Genomic DNA, 18,072 nt, shown 5'->3' on the forward strand with positions numbered 1-18,072 from the left:
TTGATTGGATACTATGATGCAGTCACAAAAGAACTGGATGCAGGGTATAACTTTGATATTATATACTTGGATCTTAGAAAGGCTTTTGATACCGTTGCACATGGAAGACTGCTACACAAATTGGAGCAGTGTGACATTGGAGGCAAATTGCTGCTATGGATAAAGGGGTGGTTGAGGGGGAGAAGACAGAGAGTGGTAATCAATGGACACTGCTCATCGTGGACTAATGTTATTAGTGGAGTCCCTCAGGGCTCAGTGTTGGGTCCATTATTGTTTTCTGTATTTATAAATGATATTGATGATGGTATATCATGCTTAATGTCCAAGTTTGCAGATGATACAAAGGTTGGCAGGGTTGTCAAGGACACTACTGATACTATGCTGCTGCAACCGGATCTGGAAAGGTTGAGCAGATGGGCTGTGAGGTGGCAAATGAAGTTTAACATTGACAAATGTAAAGTACTACACATGGGAAACAGCAACCCCAGAGCAACGTATCAACTCTGTGGTACTACACTGACAGTGGTAGAGAATGAAAGGGACTTGGGGGTGATTGTGCAGGCAGATATGAAGTTCTCTGAGCAGTGCAGACGGGCTGCAAGAGTAGCTCATGGAGTATTGTCAATGATATACAGGAATTTTTCCAGCAGGGATAAGGAGGTGATTATTCCATTGTATAAGGCAATGGTCAGGCCACACCTAGAGTACTGTATACAGGTCTGGAGGCCTCATTTCAAGAAGAATGTAGAGCTGCTGGAACGAGTACAGAGAAGGGCAACAAGATTAGTGAATGGAACAAAGGGGTGCTCTTACGAAGAAAGGCTTAAGTTTTGCAAATTACAGTGTCTGGAGACTAGGCACCAGCGAGGTGATCTGATAGAGGTGTATAAAGCCTTGAATGGTTTAAGCATGCTCAATGCTGATGGGATTCTTCCTCTAGCCCAGAAAAATCACCTGAGAGGGCTTAAATTCAAATTGAGGAAAGACAGATGTAGGATAGACGTGCGGAAATTTGCCTTTAGCCAGCGGGTGGTTGGTTGGTGGAACAGACTGCCATCCCTTGTGGTGGAGGTTGATAGCCTAAATAAGTTTAAGGCTCAGCTGGACAGGTATTTTGAACGAACAGAGGGGTGAAGTGGAAGTGGGTTTTTTTTTTTTTTGGCTGATGCTGTATAAGCTTGCTTTCTTGCATCAAATGCCTCTACTAATGCTAATGCTAATAAGGCAATGGTCAGGCCACACCTTGAGTACTGTATACAGGTCTGGAGGCCTCATTTTAAGAAGGATGTAGAGCTGTTGGAACAAGTACAGAGAAGGGCAACAAGATTAGTGAATGGAACAAAGGGGTGCTCTTACGAAGACAGGCTTAAGTTTTGCAAATTACAGTGTCTGGAGACTAGGCACCTGCGAGGTGATCTGATTGAGGTGTATAAAGCCTTGAATGGTTTGAGCATGCTCAATGCTGATGGGAGTCCTCCTCTTGCTCAGAACAATCGCCTGAGAGGGTATAAATTCAAATTGAGGAAAGACGGTTGTAGGATAGATGTGCGGAAGTTTGCCTTTAGCCAGTGGGTGGTTGATTGGTGGAACAAACTTTCATCTGTCGTTGTAGAAGTTGATAGCTTAAATAGATTCAAGGCAGAACTTGACAAGCATTTGGAGCGAGTGGATGGGTGAAAAAAGGGTTTTTTTTTTTTTTTTTTTGGCTGTGCTATATAAGCTTGCTTTTTTGCATCATGGGCCTTTGCTAATGCTAATTACAGCAGATACATGAAATATATGTTATATTTTAATTTTTATTAAAATCCAGAAAGAAATAAGTACATTTCAAAAGGGTTGGCAGTATACTACTGTCTGAAGTATGTGTTGTTATTATTTTAATTTATTAAATCAGATTATGAAATATGAGTGGCATTTGAAAAGTGTGTGGCTTAAGCATGAAAGGGTAATGGTGTAGAGCAGGGGTGGCCAACGAGTCGATCACGGCTTTAATTTTGGTTGCTCATGAAAAATTTTAAATGTACAGTCATCCTCGATTTGCACGGTCAGGTATACTACCAAAATTTTATATTGTGCAGCGAAACCCGATGTGCAATATGATGAAAAAAATGAAAAAAAATGGTTTTTTTTTTTTTTTTTTTTACAAAGCATCAAAAATAGGAATGAAGAGCAGATTTTGAAAATTTATTTTTGTTTTTTTTGCACGATTGAAGATTTCATTAAAGGAGAAACACATTTCACCATAATAACATAAAATACCACAGAATTCCAGCTGTCGGTATTATTGCAAATGCAATAAGATTGAGTTTACTACCCATTTATGATTAGATTGCACTAACAGAAAAGCCCAATAAACCAGAAAGTGCATATTGTTTTTATTGTTTTATGGTCGTGACCTCCAGAAATAGCTTTAGAGAAATATCACAAAGGCATTCAAAACTGATTCTTATAAGGATATAACCAAACAGAACAATAAACGGTGGTGTGTTTGTCCGGTTATTTTGGAAACAACTTCCTCATTCGGGAATTTTCTTCATCAGTTATCCTACATTAGCTGTTCAGACAAAATATTTTTCCGGTTCGTGCAACTTAAAGTATTTTAATCGGCAAGCATTGCTTTTGCTGATTTAATAACTGGACAGTACTTATATGTTAAGTTAATACCTTTTGATATAAAATGAATACTACGAAAAAGAGTAAAATGTATCATTTTCATCAAGAGTGGGATTTAGAATACTTTTTTGTAATGGTGAAAGAAAAATGTTGCTGTTTGATTTGCAATGCTTCCGTGGCTATACCCAAAAGAGGAAATTTAGAAAGGTACTTCAACGCACTCCATGGTAAATACCAATCGGATTTTCTGCCAAATAGTGACCTTAGAAAAAATAAATTAGAAGAACTTAAATCCAGATTATTCGCGCAACAAAATTTCTTCATGATACCTAATTTACAATCTAAAGCAGTAACTGTAGCATCATTTAAAGTGAGTCATCTTGCAAAAATATGCAAATCATTTTCTGATGGTCAATTCATCAAAGACGCATTTTTAGAAATAACAGATTCTCTTTTTGAAAATTAAGAACAAAAATGAAATTAAAAGTGCGCTTCAAGATCTGCAATTATCTTGAAATACTGCGATGCGATGCATCGAAAAAATTAGTAAAAATGTGAGCAAACAATTTCGTGCTGATATTGCTAATTGTGTGTCCTTTTCTTTACAACTGGATGAATCTACAGATGTCAGTGATACAGCTCAGTTGCTCGTTTTTATTCATATGGTTTTCGATGATTCTACCACTAGAGAAGAACTGCTGGATATGGTTTTGTTAAAAGAAAGAACTAGAGATCTTGATATCTTTAATTCAATCAAAAATTTTATTGAAAATATTAAATTGCCACTATTTAAGCTCGTATCAGTAACAATAGATGGAGCTAAAGCAATGATGGGGCATCTTAACGGATTCATCACATTGTGCCAAAAGGATGATGAATTCCCAGATTTTTTGAGTTACAACTGTATCATCCACCAACAAGTGTTAGCCAGCAAAAGATTAAATACTAAAAGTGTTATGGACATCGCTTTCAAAATCGTGAATTCCATCAGAGGACAATCTCTTCAAAGGAGACTTTTTAAAATGCAAATCAATGAAAATGAACCAGATCTGATATTACACAGAGATGTGAAGTGACCGAGTCGGAGTAAGTTTCTACAGAGATTTCGAAATTTGCTGAATGAAATTAAAATATTTGTTGATCAAAGGGGAGATGATTATCAGCAGCTGCAAGATACGGAGTGGTTGTGTGATCTGGCTTTTTTGGCAAATTTTTCCAGTAAATTAAGCGATCTGAATTTGGAATTACAAGGAAAAAATAAAAATGTGGGTGACATAATTAGTAGTATTTCTGCATATAAATATCAATTTTTGGCAATAGCTAAGGATCTCAAAGAAAAACAATTTGACCATTTTGCAAATATGCAAGATCATTTGCAAAAATATCCTGTTTTTGAATTTAATAGTGACAAATATGTTTCTGAAATTGAGAATGTTGTATTAGCATTAGCATTAGTAGGAGCATTTGATGCAAGAAAGCAAGCTTATGCAGCATCAGCCAAAAAAAAAAAAAAAAAAAACCCACTTCCACCTCACCCCTCTGTTCGTTCCAAATACCTGTCCAGCTGAGCCTTAAACTTATTTAGGCTATCAACCTCCACCACAAGGGATGGAAGTCTGTTCCACCAACCAACCACCCGCTGGCTAATGGCAAATTTCCTCGTGTCTATCCTACATCTGTCTTTCCTCTATTTGAATTTATGCCCTCTCAGGTGCACGTTGTGCACGATTTTGAAACTGGATTCAGTGATTTTAAAACAATTGAAGACATTGTTCAATATATTTCTTATCCATTTAATGTCGACTTAGATACGAAACAAATTGCAGAAAAAATCGCTACGATTTTTGACATGGTGAAAATATTACTTGAAAATGAAATTGTGATCATCACAAAAAGAGTTTTGGAAATATGTTTGCCAAGAAAAGTACCCAAATGTAAAAAAATGCAGTGAACTTTAAATTCCTGTTTTGGTTCCACACATCTATGTGAATCGGCCTTTTCATATTTGAAATAAACAAAGCTCTCATACAGAAGATTCTTTATTGTTGGCCTTATTACAGTATATCTCCGATTTTGAAAGCTTGGCAGATGACATGAAGACACACACTTTGCATAAATTAAAATTTTAAATACATATGAATTTAAAATAAGAATTCTGAATTATATTGAATTTTAAAATTTATAAACAACATTTTTCAATATGTGTTGATTAACTTTTTTAACCATGTGCAATGAAATTTTTGAGATGATAGATTGTGGCACATTTTGAAGGAAAAAAGTAGATTGCATCACAAATTAAGTTGGCCACCCCTGGTGTAGATTGTTAAAAATTTCTGTACTTAATATATAACACTTCAAATAGTAGTGCAGTTTCTTTTCTGGGAGGATGCCCCTTTCTGTTCCATGGTTAAGAAGTGGGGCAGCAGAATTTAAACAAGGGAAGGATAGCCTGGAAAATGATTCAGGCTGTGGAAAACCTGCAACAGCAATCACTCCAGAAGTTGTTGATAGCGTGCATGATCTGGTGATGGGTGATCGATGAGTGACAGTTTGGTACATTTTCAGCATCTTGGGCATCTCATCTGAATGTGTGTACCACATAATAACAGAGGTTCTCACTATGAAAAAGGTGTCATGACCAAATTTTCGTAATGTTTATTATTTAAATAAAACTAAATGCAACTAGGCATAATATTTTAAGAGTTTCAGATTCCATATCTATATAATATCGGTGTAGATACACCATAGACAACTCTTAAAGAAAAACTATGGTAGTAGTGTGAAAGGCATCATTTCATCTGTATCTCATATTGTGCTCATCCTTCACAACGAGTTGCCCATGTATTGCACTACCTCGAATAAGTAATACTTCACTAATAGAGAAGACTATTGTTACTTATTCTTGGTGGGCACCACCACCCAGACTGCACCATTTCAAAGCTAGTTGGCTTTTCATCCACCGATGAAAAGCCAACTAGCTTTGAAATGGTGCAGTCTAGGTGGTGGTGCCCACCAAGAATAAGTAACAATAGTCTTCCCTATTAGTGAAGCATAACCCCAGGGGCTCACATCTGGTGAGTATGGACTTGGCACACCTAGGGTCCTGAGCTGGATATCATCATTCTTCTATTTCTTGGTGATTCCCTTCTACTTCTGACTCTCTTGTTCTCTCTCTCTCTCTCTCTCTCTCTCTCTCTCTCTCTCTCTCAGGGTAATTCAGAAATTTTTTTTTTTTTTTTTTGGCTGGTGCAGCATAAGCTTCAGGCTTCCTTGCACCATATAGCTAATAATAATAATAATAATAATAACATTATTTATTTGAGGTAGTGCAATACATGGGCAACTCATTGTGAAGGATGAACACAATATGAGATACAGATGAAATGATGCCTTTCATGCTACTACCGTAGTTTTTCTTTAAGAGTTGTCTATGGTGTATCCACACCAATATTATATAATAATGTTTATTATGTACTTGTATATAGTAAGAAAAATTAATGAAGGAACCGAAAAATGAGTAAATTATTTTATTAGACATTTTTTATCATAACATGTTACACAATGTAAGGTTAAGTAAAGTTTATTGTAGTTACACTTTTTCATTTGTATGAATAAAGAATGAATCCAGAGTTGTTTGTTTTTTTTGGCATATTTTTTCAGATAAAATTGTGTCGTAACATTTAGTTATGTCTAACTTCACGCTTAACTTTTGTTACACGATCATGAAGAAGTCGAAAAAAAATATTCAAGTGCTTGGTCAATTTTCTCAAGGAAAAAAGCCTTAATTCTTTAATTTTCCAATCCTTATAACTGTTGGGACTCAGATAGCGGGAACCCCTGTAATTATAGAAGCTACTAAGAAATATTGTTAAAGATTTAGATCCAAATGGATGTCAGATGAACTGATAAGACTTGTGGTAGAGAAAAAAAAAATACGTTGGATACTTATAAATTAACTGGTGATACGGAAACCTACAGTACATATAAACTTGTCTGCAATCAAGATAAAGGGGATTAGGCATGCTAAGGCAGATTGTGAAAAGCTGCTGACAAAGAAAAGTAACAGTCTTCCTTGTATAAGTACTAGGAGGAAAGATATAGGTGGTTTAACTGTTTATGATCCTACTAACAAACTGAATAGATATCTTGCATCTGTGTTTACACAGGAGAAATTTTTTTACACATGGTGATATCAGAAGTGTATCAAATTCTAATACAGAGCCAAACAATTTTGTGGTAACCGAGAAGAAAGTTGAGGAGAAACTGTTGAAGCTGAAAGTAAATAAGGCACCTTATTTACTTTCCTGAAGTTGGACTCTATCCAATTACATTAACAGACGCAGCAAGAAGTAAGTGGGCCTTTGGCCATAATTATGAGAGCATTCTTGGATTCGAGGAAAGTACTTATAGATTGTGAATGTGAAAATGTCTCTCCTGTTCAGGGGTTAAAGCTGAATGTACAGGGATTAAAACTGAATAAATAATAATAATAATAATATTCATAAGGGGGATCAAAGGGCAAAGTGAGTAATTATGGACCTGAAAGCTTGACTTCTTTCGCGGGAAAATAATGGAGTTATTGGTTAAAGAATAATGCAGAGTCATCTAGACAAGAATGCATACTTCAGACACAGCATGACTTTGTTAAGGGGCAGTCTTGTCTGCCCAATCTGATTTGATGCTGTGATACAGTAACAAAGGAACTAGATGCAAAAAATAATTTTGATATTGTATACTTGTATTTCAGGAAAGTCTTTGATACTGTTGCACATAAAAGATTGCTGTACAAATTGAATTAGTGTGTCATTAAAGTCAAGTTGCAGCTATAAATGAAGGGATGGCTGAGTGGAAGAAGACAGAGTTGTTATCAGTGGACACTACTCTTTTTGGACTAATGTTATTAAAGCATTATAAGTTATTATTGGCAGTGATATACAGGAATTTTGACAGCAGGGTAGGAAAGTTTTGAAGCTTAATTTTAGGAAGGATGTGAATCTGTTTAAACAGGTGCATAGAAGGGCAACACAATTTTTGAGGTTGAACAAAAGGGTGCTGTTACCAAGATAGGCTTCGGTTCTGCTGCAATTTGCAGAACTGCAAAAGCAGAGTCAGAACCAGGCTCTGGGTAATGGTATACTTGTAGAGTGCTAAAAGATTTATGTGGTTTTTGTTTGACTTCCAGAAATATCTTACATTATTGTTTTCATGTTTGTGTTTGCTTGCTAACTAGTTTAACTAGATTTGAAGCTTGCTAATTAAAGTGATAACTGAAATAAGTGAATATAATGTATTGTCACATTTCTATATGGCAATACATTATAATTATCTATAAACCACTGAAGTTGGTTTCCATATTTCTTTTGTTAATTGTTTGTAAAATAAAATTAAAAAATGATAAATTAAATTTTTTAAATTTATTGTTCCATAAAATAAAAATAATAAATAGATAATAAACTCTGTAAAACTTTTCATTGATGTTATGTGATTAATTATTATTATTGTTAATTAATTACTGCTTTTCTGTTTCCCCATAGGCTCTTTCATCCACTGGATTAAAGAAAAGTGATCCTAGGTTGAAAGAAATGATTTCCAAACTGAGGGATGTATATAAACAGAAACAAGATGTAGGCTCACCAGATGCTTTGAATCTTGACAGAGCAACTTTTAAAGCGTTAGTATCATAGCTTACAGTTTTATATACTTTTCATTTTAATTTTTAAAGAAACTAAAAATTCCAGAATGTAGTATTTATTTAAACTTCAACCACAATTATTAATTTTGCAAGACTTGAATTTTATATCACTAAACTGCCACTTAAAAACTAGTTATACCTGTTATACACAAAGTTCCTTTGGGATTTTCAATAGATGCTTTAAAGAATGAATGATAGAATGCAAATGAATGATAGACTTGAGGTTTGCTGTAATTTGTAGTAAACCTCTTGGTTTCATTGATGTGGATATCTTGATGGCATGGAGCCTATCCAGCAAATAATTGATTTTGTTCATAATTCTTAATTCATTCAATTAAGTTCGTAATTCATTTTTGAGATATGCAGATTCACCATCACCACCCTTCAGTTGTTGTCAGATTCATGTTCCAGGAGATTTTCTCACACGCTGTCTTGAAATTATTGTACATATATAATTTTATTGTTAAAGCATAATTGATGGCCAGGATAAACAAAACAGTGGGACTGGTAAAAAAATTTCTACAGAATGAAGGCAGTCCTTACCACTGATAAGGAATTATGAATTGAAGTCTCCCTGTGCTGTAGTAGTGCATGTGATGCAAGAAAGATGCAAGTTATGCAGCATCAGCCAAAAAAAAAAAAAAAAAATTTACAAAACAATTCCCTCTAAATGTTTGTCCAGTTCCTCACATGCTGTCTTGAAATTATTGTATATATATAATTTTATTGTTAAAGCATAATTGATGGCAAAGATAAACAAAAAGTGGAACTGGTAAAAAAATTTCTACAGAATGAAGGCAGTCCTTACCACTGATAAGGAATTATGAATTCCTTATCAGATTCATTGATATCCACATCAATGAATTCTGTATAAAGATGTCTAGTAGCAACAGTACCTAGAAGTCATAGAGGATTCCACAAGTTTTGAAGATGAGGCACCCAGTGCAGTGGAAGATATTAGCTGTATGGCTAATGATCTATAGCAGCGTTTCCCAAACTGGGGTCCGTGGACCAGTTCCAGGGGGTCCAGGAAATGAACCCTCTGGAACTGGTCAAATAATTCGTTCTATGTATAACAAATTGATGATAAATAAAATTATTATTATATATTTTAAACAACTTTATTCTTATAAAAATAAGAAAGTTGTTTTAAACATAAAACACTGAATTTTCTTTTCAGACATGTTCACACACACACACACAGTTATGCCCCTGTATCCGCCGATTCAGTTACCCGTGGTTAACTATGGAAAAAAAAACGAAAAAAACTTAACACGTACTGTTCACGTGTCCACTGTGATGCTTCCCTTTATTTTTTACAATGTTGCATATGATTTGGTCACCAACATTATAATGGTTCTTTAGAGATTTAACGGATGAACCGTTTTCAAATTTTTGAATAATTTAAAGTTTTTGTTTAATTTGAAAGCACAACTCTTTCGTTTGCCCATCATTTTCACGATTTCTAAACAAAAAAAAAAAAAAAGTTACTATAAAAAAAAAAAAAAAAAATTCGGCATCCCTGACAAATGAAAAAAATTTAATTTTTTTCGATCCGATGGAACACAATAATCGATGTGACACACTAAATCAAACTAAACATTTGGTCTATTTTTTTTTTTTTTGTTTTGAGTGGTAGGTGTGAAGACAGCAGGGTTTGCAAGATAATAGGTACACTAATCTCCCAATTATGACTTATAACGCCGGTCCGGTTCTTGTCGCGTATTTACGACTTGCAAAATATCTGTTTATATCTATTCTAGTTATTACTTGAATTTTATGATTTCTGGTTGATTTTTTTTTTTTTTTTTTTTTTTGTAATTTGGAGTCTTGAAGTGACCCGGTTAATCCAATTTCTGCCTGTACTTTATTATTACCGTATTTAATGTCGACAACTTCTTACTGTGTGTTTAATTTATCAATTAAACTTTATTATATGTATGTATGTACAATAAAATCACATTATATATGGTGTCAGCAGGTGTTCGCTTATATCCATGGTTTCAGCCATCCACAGTAGGTCTTTGAACTTATCCCCCGTGGATATGGGATCTTACTGTGTGTGTATATATATATATAGGCACCCCCGTAGCCAGGTGGGCAGGAGCAGCAGTGCATAGCACGCTTCTTGATTATACCGGGGTTTGAGCCTGTGACCACCAAATATGGAGGATGTGGAAAGGTCAGGGAATGACCACCACATATCCCCGGAGCAATATGGCCTTAGTTGTTAATACTCCTAAAAACCAAATAACAAATAACTATATATAGGCATCTGCCACCTTTTTTTTTTTTTTAAGGGGTCCGTAGATCTTATTAGTTTGGGAACCACTGATCTTTAGCAAAGATTGAGGGAGTCAGTGCAGAGGATGCAAGTAGCCTCCCTTACACTCATTTTCTTGTTGACCTCCCTCGTCAACAGTGAACTGCAGGAGTTATAAAAGTCATTAAAGAGGCACTTTCACTACCCAATTGGTGCATGAATTTGTTAGAGATGTATGGCAATGGCTTTTCACAAGGTTTGCAACCAATTATGTATTGATATCGACAGATTTTGCATAATAATTGGGGAGAAAAAAGCTGAGTGGTCCGCCCTGGATTCACTTTTTAATACAGGAATATATTTATATAGCATTAGCATAATGCTAATGCTATTTCTAGGGTATATATGGTACATAAAATATGCTGTTAGCATATTTTATTTTGAATCTTTCTATACATTAAAATAATTTTCCTCCTAGTGATATTTATTCAGCCAATGGGAGAAGAGAGGTGTGGGTTATGTGGTAATACGTAATAAATACTAAAATACATAACAGAAGCTTGTTTTACTGTGGTAAAACAAGCTTCTGTTCAAACGTGGTCATGTCACGCACTATATTTATCTGACATGACCACGCGGTACCAATCTTGGTTTCCATATGTAACGTATTTATGTATTCATAGCAGAGGAAGAGACACACACAGTGTCGAAAGCTTCTGTAACTACTGTATTTTATTTTACTTTATCAAAAGAAGCGAGTGCAGTGAGCAGGGGGCGAAGCTCCTTAGTAGTAATTAAAAATAAAATATACTAATAGTATATTTTTACTATAAATATCATACAAAAATAATATTTTCGCAAAAATAATATAGTATCCCCACATAATGCATCCCCTCCATTATGTGGGGTTATCATATTTATAATGAGATTAATTAATTAATAAAATTTAATAAATAATAAGGCAAACAAAATGAATTTAGGAAGTAGTAGTAGTAGTGGTATGTGATGCAAGAAAGCAAGTGTATGAGCTTATGCAGCATCAGCCAAAAAAAAAAAAATCACACCATTCCCTCCAAATGCCTGTCCAGTTCCTCCTTAAATTTATTCAACCTATCAACTTCCACAACGACAGATGGAAGTTTGTTCCAGCAATTAACCACCCACTGGCTAAAGGCAAATTTCCACACATAAATTCTACATCTGTCCTTTCTTAATTTGAATTTATGCCCCCTTAGGTTCGTAATCTGAACAAATGGAAGGATCCCATCAGATTTCAGCGTGCTCAACCCATTCAAGGCCTTATACACCTCAATCAGATCACCATGCAGGTGATCTGATCCAGCCACTGCAATTTGCAGAACTTAAGCCTCTCTTGGTAAGAGGATCCCTTCATTCCCCTCACCAATCTTGTTGCCCTTCTCTGTACACGCTCAAGCAAATCTACATCCTTCCTAAAATGAGGCCTCCAGACCTGTACACAGTACTCAAGGCGTGGCCTGACCATTGCCTTATACAGAGGGACAATCACCTCCTTTTTCCTGCTAGCAAAATTCCTATATATCATTGACAAAACCCCATGACCTGCACTGACAGCCTGTCTGCATTGCTCAGAAAACTTCATATCTGACTGCACAATTACTCCCAGGTCTTTTTCATTTTTTACCACCTTAAATGTAGTACCACTCAGTTGGTACGTTTCTCTGGGGGTTACTTCTACCCATAGGCAGTACTTTGCATTTGTCAAGATTAAACTTCAGTTGCCACTTCTTAGCCCATCTGCCCAAATTATCTAGATCCTGTTGCAGTAGCACACTGCCATTGCTGTCATTAACAACTCTGCCAATATTTGTATCATCTGCAAACTTTGACATTAAGCCTGATATACCTTCATCAATATCATTGATAAATATACAAAACAACAGTGGACCCAACACCGAACCCTGTGGGACTCCACTCATTAGTCCCACAGGGTTCCCATTGATTACCACCCTCTGTCTTCTCCCACTTAATCATCCTTTTTATCCATTGTAGCAACTTACCCTTAATATCATTCTGCTCCAATTTGTATAATAGTCTTCCATGCGCAACAGTGTCAAAAGCTTTTCTGAAATCCAAATATACGATATCAAATTTTTTGCATCCAGTTCCTTTGTAACCACATCATAATATCCTATCAGATTTGTCAGACAAGACTTTCCCTTAACAAACCCATGCTGTGTCTGAATTATTGCTTCAGTCTTGTCTAGATGATCCTGCAATGCATCTTTCACCAGTGACTCCATTATTTTATTTTACCCAGAACAGAAGTTAAACTAACTGGTCTGTAATTATTCGTGTCACCCTTCGATCTCCCTTTGTGAATTGGGGATACTTTTGCACATCTCCAGTCCGTGGGAACCTCCCCGGAGTCCAAGGATGCTCTCATAATTATGGCTAAGGGTTTGCTTAGTTGCTTTGCCACCTCCTTGAATATAACTGGATAGATCCCATCCACCCCAGGTGCTTTTCTTATGTTTAACTTCAACAATTTCTCCTGCACTTTGCTCTCAGTTATTACAAAATCATTAAGTATCCTGCTACAATTTGATAACCTACTGCCATTTTAAAACCTTAATAATTCCTCATGTGTGAATGTAGATGCAAAATACTCATTCAGTTTGTTTGCTATCTGAGCAGCATCATCAACAGTCGAACCATCAATTTCAAGTGGACCAATCAGATTCATCCCCTTCATTTTAGAGTTTATATAAGTAAAGAAATCCTTGCTGTTTTTCTTTTTCATTTTTTACCACCTTAGTCTTGTCTATGGACAGCATCTTTTGCCAAGGATTTCTCATAATCTGCCTTCGCCTGCCTAACCTCCTTTGTGACCTGATTACAGATTAGCTTATATCTGCCATAGGTTCTGAGTTGCTTGATAATTTATATGCATCCCATGCATTTTTATTCTCTGTTACGAATCTCATTAGTTCATTTGATAACCATTTAGGCCTAAACCTTGAACAATATTTCTTAATAGGTATGAAACTTTTAGTGGCGTCCACAATTAATTCCTTGAATGCTTCCTACTTAGAATTTACTGTTGGTAACATCGTCAGTCGATCCCACTGTATAAGACTACGTATAAAGTATAATATAAAATAACAATTATGTAAATAAAAAGGCAAACACATCGCTCTTTCGGAGCCTGTAATTTTTAAAGAGAGTCAGTGCCCTCTCCTTTAAGTATAATTACGTGGTGAAATTCGTATTTTGAACAGTTCTGCTAATGCTGACTTTTAAGTTGCTGCATTGTGAATGTGAACAAAAGAAATTTAAGGAAATAAATGCAAGGAATTTCTTCTGAACTCAAATGAGAACCACAATAGTGTTCAACAAAAAGACTACACATATAAAAAGTTTTTAATTTATCCATTAAAATCTTAAAATAGTATAAAACACTCCTTTTTCTAGGCTTATAGCTCAAAGTGAGTTCCATCATTCCTGTGATTGATAATGTCTCAGATGGCAGTGATGTACTGTTCAAATACTGGAACAGTTTATATACTAGTATTTTTGAGGGTGAAAGCTCACAGCACTATGCCTAACTTAATGCCAACAGTTCAGAAAATCTGCACTGCTCTTTCAGTAAATATACACCAAATTTTCATAAATCTCTCAGTTTTTGAAAATCTTTTATAAAAAAAAGAACATGCACTCCAAGCATTGTTGTAAATTATATACAAGCTTGGCTGGCTGTAACTTCCTGACATTATTGAAACTTATGATATATAATTGGATAGTTTCTTTATATTAAAATTTCACATAGAATGTACTGCTGGAAATCATTTTGGAAACTTCATTGTGCTTATATTTCTTAATTGTGAGCTTACAATTATAGCATATTGCTTGCATCAGGAAAACCCTTTCCACACTTGCTAAAGCAGGAAGACTTGGGAAAGTCTCTCTAGCATCACATCCTAAACCTTATCTTGCTTTTTAAAATTTGTGATGTGCATTTTGAATGACAGTACCTGTCATATGTGATTGGGAAGAGTCATGGAGTTTGATTTTTAGTGACCACTCAGTTGTAACTTGAGTTTTTTTTGGACATAGTATAATTTACATTGCAATTACAGCAGAGATTTTGATGCAAAACAGTATACCAGAGTGTTATGACCTGCTATACAGAGTAAATACAAAAAAAAAAAAAAAAAAAAAAAAGTGCTACAAAAAACCAGAAGAGTCAAAGCCAGACTGAAAATAATGGTAAATGACATAGCTTGTACACTGGACTGCGAATTGGGACACTGAATATACTTTCTTTAACAGGCAAGATGGAGGAGTTAATTGATATGATGAAGGAAAAGAAATTGGACATTTTGGGTTTGAGTGAGACTAAGTGGAAGAAAGAGGGAAAGAAATGTATGAGAGAAGGATTTACATTATACTGGAAAGGTGCAGAAGATAAATTCAGGAAAGGAGTAGGTATTATTGTTAACAAGGAAATAAATGCAAGGATCAAAAAGTGGAAGGAATTAATGAGCAAATAATGAGACTCATCTTTGAGTGTGAAGGAACAGATATGACTCTAGCAAGTTTATGCCCCCAACAAGGAGCAGAAGAGAATGAGAAGATCGAATTTGAGGAACAGCTGGAATGGATCATTCTAGGTATCAAACAGTAATAGATTATTTTATTATTGGTCGAATATGGAACAGGAAGGTAATAGATGTAAAGGTTATACCCTCAGTAAGTATGGACAGCGAACACAGACTGTTGGTTGCCAGATTTAGGATAACAGTTGAGAATAAGAATAAAAATAAAAAGAGTAGAACTTGACAAAAGATAAAGATTTGGAAACTGCAGAATCAGCAAATAACAGAAGAGCTTAAAGAGAAGATTAAAGAGAGAGTACCAAGCATAATGACAGAAGGAGCCAATAAGGAATGGGAAAAATTTAAGAAGGTAATGGTTCAAACAGCTATAGGGGTGTGCAGGAGAACTGGAGGTATCAGAAAGGAAAGAGAGACATACTGGTGGAATGACAGAGTTAAAAGGGCAGTGAAACTGAAGAATGATGCATTCAGGAAATTTATGAAAATAAAATTGGAAAAGGACAAAGAGATATATAATGAGAAGAAAAAAATTATGAAAATAAAATTGGAAGAGGACAAAGAGATATATAATGAGAAGAAAAAAGAAGCAAAGAGAATTGTAAAAGAAGAAAAAGGAAAAAGTTGGATGGAGTTACACATAAATTAGAGGAAATAGAAAGATGATATATGGGTTGTTGAGGAATAAGAAAGAAAAGGAACACTGAAGAACCTGGGTTCCTAGTCGATAAAGGTGGAAAATTAGTTACAGATGAGAAAAAGAAAACAGTGGCAGGACTATTTTGCAACCCTGCTTAATGCTGAGGCCAATGGAAAGGAAGATGGTGTAAGAAGAGCAGAATTCACAGTGGGAAAAGAATATCCAAAAGTCGGTCTTGATGAAGTAAAAGAAGCAATGAAAAAGATGAAGAATGGAAAATCAACACTTTGGTAAAGAGTAGTTAGTTGAGTATGGTTTAAAAATAAGTGGCCAGAAAAGCAAAGAGATGATAATAAGGAGAGGTGAGTGTAAAAGGTGTGAAATTGGGGAAGGAAATGTTGGAAGGGGTGGATAATTTTAAGTACCTAGGGAGTTTATTAATAAAGGATGGCAGCCTAGATATGGAAATAACTAAGAGAATAGCAGTTAGTTTCTTCTGCAATGTTAATAGCCTGTTATGGGCTGGGGAAGTTCCAATGAAGTGTAAAAAGCTGATAAATAGGGCATATTTGGTCCCTATATTGACCTATGCTGCTGAGACCTGGAGGATGAACAAAAAGGATTCTAACAGAATCCAAGCAATGGAAATGAAGATGGTAAGGACTATGCTAGCTAAAACTAGAAGAGATAAAATAAGAAATACTGATACAAGAATGAATTTGGGAATAGAATGTCTAAGGGAGAAGATAATTAGATCACGTTTGCGATTGTTTGGACACATGACAAGAATGAACTTGGACAGATTACCAAAAAGAATGTTTGGGATGAAAATGGACAAGAAGAAGCTGAAAGGAAAACCCAGGAAGAGGTGGTGAGATCAGATTAGAGATGTGGAAACAAAGGGAACTGAGTGGAAGAGAATGATTGAAGACAAGATCTGGGAAAACAGAAAAAGATGGAAGGCTTTGACTTACCTGACCCAACCTTAGGTTGAAACAGTGATGAAGGTGAAGGTACAGAGTAAATACATATCAGTAGCAATAGCCATTAGTAAACCAGCAAGGTACTCTGCGGTATCCATCTGAGACCCCAGACTGTAATTGTGAGATAGTTTGGTTTTCTTCACTGATATTTTTAATAAATTTATTCCTTTACAGAGGTGAGTGATTGATACACTATAATTACCACATAATTAAATAGGCCTAGGAAGCCAGGTTGATAATTTGCACTCATTCTTGAATTAGAGCTGACTATAGTTATTCATGGTAGCAATGTACATGACTGTATAATGGAATGGTTTCACCTCTTGTTACTCATTTGGAGAGCTTTGTTTGGAGGTGCCTCCATAGCCAGGTGGGCAGGAGCAGCAATGCATAGCACACGCTTCTTGATTAGACCGGGGTTCGAGCCCGTGACCATCAAATACGGAGGATGCGGAAAGGTCAGAGAATGACCACTACATATCCCCGGAGCAATATGGCTTTAGTTTCTAATGCTCCTAAAAACCAAATAACAAACAAACAAACTTTGTTTGGATACTTTTGGAGACTGGATGAATTCTTAAAAGACCTCTTCAATTATGGATGTAGTTAGCTATCTCAGAGGGTGGGAGTAAGACACTCGTAGACATACAATGTTGCATTATAGCCTAAGATTCTGATATATTCTAAAACCAAAAATAACTATAACAGATAACATCATTATAAATTAGACAGTTTTGATTTAGTTTTGTTCTCTGACATTATTCCTAAAGGAATATTTAACTTAGAACTATCCTGTATATCTTATATTGCTACTGATTTCCTAAAAATATTAATAATTTTTTTTACCTGTTTCAGTGCTATAATTTCCATATTTATTTTTATTTAGCTTCCAGAATCAATTAATACAAATAATTATTGTGTGTATTTATATCCTTACTAGAGAATATTAATTAGTCTTTTAATTTATCTAATTAGTAGTAACGGATTAAAGAAATTATTTTAGTTAAAATAAATAATAGCATTGTTGACTAATGCAAATGTTTTTATATGATTTGTTAGCATTATTAAAGAGAATATTGTCCTCATCAGCCGTGCATTTCGCAATCATTTTGTCATCTCAGATTTTCAAGAATTTATCAAAAGCATTGAGGATTTTTATTGGAAATGCAAAGTAAATACAGGAGGAAAGGTAAAAATCAAATTCTTTCATATCATATATATCATCATTCTTTTTATGTTACAGTATAATTATTTCAGTTTGCAGTCAATAACATGAAAATGGTGGT

General features: G+C 35.1%; 1 protein-coding gene across 1 annotated transcript in view; it reads left to right on the forward strand.

Annotated features, from left to right (window-relative positions):
- Nucleotides 1–18,072, forward strand: part of GLS (glutaminase) — a 207,017-nt gene that overhangs the window by 39,056 nt on the left and 149,889 nt on the right. Inside the window, exons 3-4 of the mRNA XM_090388434.1 lie at nt 8,148–8,284; nt 17,846–17,975. Of these exons, the coding sequence (XP_090244560.1) occupies nt 8,148–8,284; nt 17,846–17,975 (267 nt within the window). The remainder of the gene's footprint in view (nt 1–8,147; nt 8,285–17,845; nt 17,976–18,072) is intronic.

The sequence above is a fragment of the Mastigoproctus giganteus genome, chromosome 14, assembly GCF_048544385.1.
Source record: "Mastigoproctus giganteus isolate SK-2022 chromosome 14, ASM4854438v1, whole genome shotgun sequence".
Classification (NCBI taxonomy): domain Eukaryota; kingdom Metazoa; phylum Arthropoda; class Arachnida; order Uropygi; family Thelyphonidae; genus Mastigoproctus; species Mastigoproctus giganteus.